This window comes from Oryza sativa, chromosome 11 (genome assembly GCF_034140825.1).
Source record: "Oryza sativa Japonica Group chromosome 11, ASM3414082v1".
NCBI lineage: Eukaryota > Viridiplantae > Streptophyta > Magnoliopsida > Poales > Poaceae > Oryza > Oryza sativa.
In genome coordinates, this window is record NC_089045.1 from 12,206,480 (window position 1) to 12,209,297 (window position 2,818).

Sequence of the window (2,818 nt, forward strand, 5' to 3'; positions counted from 1 at the left end):
CCCGTCCAAGACCACACGGATCGGTGGTCTTCTGGACGGCAAATAGGAAGACGCGCTCGTCTCCTTCCTGCGGGCAAACGCTGACGTCTTCGCATGGAGACCGGCGGATATGCCCGGGGTCCCCAGGGAGGTGATTGAGCACCGTCTCGCCGTGCGGCCGGGCGCAAGGCCGGTCCGGCAGAAAGTGCGGCGGCAGGCCCCGGAACGTCAAGCCTTCATCCGCGAGGAGGTGGCGCGACTTCTGGAAGCCGGATTCATCCGTGAGGTCATCCATCCGGAGTGGCTGGCGAACGCGGTGGTCGTTCCCAAGGCGAACGGCAAGCTTCGGATGTGCATCGACTACACCGACCTTAACAAGGCATGTCCTAAGGATCCTTACCCCCTGCCTCGCATAGATCAGATTGTCGACTCCACTGCGGGGTGCGACCTTTTGTGTTTTCTAGATGCATACTCTGGTTACCATCAGATTCGCATGGCTAGGGAGGATGAGGAAAAAACTGCGTTCATTACCCCCATAGGAACCTATTGTTATACGACAATGCCCTTCGGGTTAAAGAATGCAGGTCCTACTTTTCAACGTACTACTCGAATTTCTTTGGGTAACCAATTAGGACGTAATGTTGAGGCTTATGTCGATGACTTGGTTGTAAAGACGCGCAACCAGGAAATGTTACTCTCAGATCTAGCGGAAACTTTTGAGAGTCTCCGCTCCGCCCGCATAAAACTAAACCCCGATAAGTGTGTGTTCGGTGTACCTGCGGGCAAGCTTCTAGGGTTCTTGGTCTCTGCCCGAGGCATTGAGGCCAACCCTGAGAAGATACGGGCTATAGAGCGGATGCGCCCCCCCAGCAAACTTAGGGATGTGCAATGCGTCACCGGTTGCATGGCCGCCCTAAGTCGGTTCATATCGAGGCTGGGAGAGAAGGCGTTACCCTTATTTAAGCTTCTCAAACGCTCCGGACCGTTTACCTGGACGGAGGAAGCCGAAAATGCCCTCACCCAGTTGAAGGCGTATCTAAGCTCTCCCCCAGTTCTGGTCGCCCCGGAGCCAGACGAGCCCTTGTTACTCTACTTAGCGGCGACCCCGCAAGTAGTTAGTGCGGCATTGGTTGTGGAGCGCGATGAGAACAATTCTCATTTCACGCTTCCCCACCCTGTGCCGACTTGGCCCGGGGGAGAGCAGGGAGGAGAGGCTCCCGAGCCGAACGGTGGCCCAAGGCCCCCGACGACCGGAGTTGGCCCTCTGCCCGCTTGTCAGACGGTGCTAGGAGCCCCCGACCCCCAGGAAGGCCCTGAGGCCACTGTGGGAAGGCCGCACCTATCGCCCTTCGACCCCGAGGCTAACCCTGTGCTGACCCGACCCGGGAAAGAGCAGGGAGAAGAGGCCCCCGAGCCGAACGGAGGCCTAAGGCCCCTGACGACCGGAGTTGGCCCTTTGCCCGCTTTTCCGACGACGCCAGGAGCCCCCGACCCCCAGGACGGCCCCGAAGCCACTGTGGGAAGGCCGCCCCTGTTATCCTCCGACCCCGAGGTCATCAGCACAGAAGATAAGTGCGCCCCGCGAGGCTGCTTGGACGAAGAGTGCCCCAGGGATGCGGCCCCTAGCGAAGAGGATCGGCCCCACCGAAAGGTGCAGCGGCCCGTCTACTTTGTTAGTGAGGCCCTCCGGGACGCCAAAACCCGATACCCTCAGGCCCAGAAGATGCTTTACGCTATTCTGATGGCCTCGAGGAAACTGCGCCATTATTTCCAGGCGCATCGGGTCACAGTAGTTACGTCTTACCCCCTCGGTCAAATCTTGCATAATCGAGAGGGTACAGGACGGGTGGTGAAATGGGCAATCGAACTTTCTGAGTTCGATTTGCACTTTGAACCACGCCACGCTATCAAGAGCCAGGCCCTCGCCGATTTTGTGGCAGAGTGGACCCCGGCTCCCGAGCCCGTCTCGATCCCCGAGGCCAGCACGGACCCCTCGCAGCTGCCTCACACCGCCCACTGGGTGATGCAGTTCGACGGCTCCCTGTCTCTTCAGGGCGCCGGTGCGGGGGTCACGTTGACCTCTCCGAGCGGAGACGTCCTCAGATACTTGGTCCGCCTCGACTTTCGAGCGACCAATAATATGGCAGAATACGAGGGACTCCTTGCCGGACTAAGAGTGGCAGCTGGACTGGGGATCCGCCGCCTCCTGGTGTTAGGCGACTCCCAGCTGGTCGTTAACCAAGTCTGTAAGGAGTACCGGTGCTCTGACCCGCAGATGGACGCCTACGTGCGCCAAGTACGGCGTATGGAGCGCCATTTTGACGGGATTGAGCTTCGGCATGTGCCCAGACGGGATAACATGATTGCCGACGAACTCTCACGGCTCGCGTCCTCGCGAGCCCAGACCCCACCGGGCGCCTTTGAAGAAAGGCTTGCCCAGCCGTCGGCGCGACCCGACCCCTTAGGGGAGATGGATGCGCCTGACCGGCCCCCGAGGCCTGTCGGAGTCCAGGCCTCGGGACCCGAGGGGAGTGCTCCCAACTCCCTTAGATTGATTGCTTGGATCGCCGAGATCCAAGCATACCTCACAGATAAGACTCTACCCGAGGACCGCGAAGGGAGTGAACGCGTCCATCGCATCTCCAAACGCTACGTGCTGGTAGAAGGGACCCTCTATCGGCGCGCGGCTAATGGAATCCTCCTGAAGTGCATTCCTCGAGAACAAGGCGTTGTGCTTCTTGCCGATATCCATGAAGGCGAATGCGGAGCCCACTCCGCCTCGCGCACCTTGGTTGGTAAAGCTTTTCGCCAGGGTTTCTATTGGCCGACAGCTCTTAAT

At 59.5% G+C, this 2,818-nt stretch overlaps 1 protein-coding gene across 1 annotated transcript; it reads left to right on the plus strand.

Moving 5' to 3' along the window:
• Positions 1-304: 304 nt before the first annotated feature.
• LOC136353844 (uncharacterized) lies at positions 305-2,818 on the plus strand (the record flags this gene model as incomplete). Its single annotated transcript, XM_066305120.1, has 1 exon — positions 305-2,818. A coding segment is annotated over exon 1 (2,490 nt), but the record flags the coding sequence as incomplete, so codon positions are not given.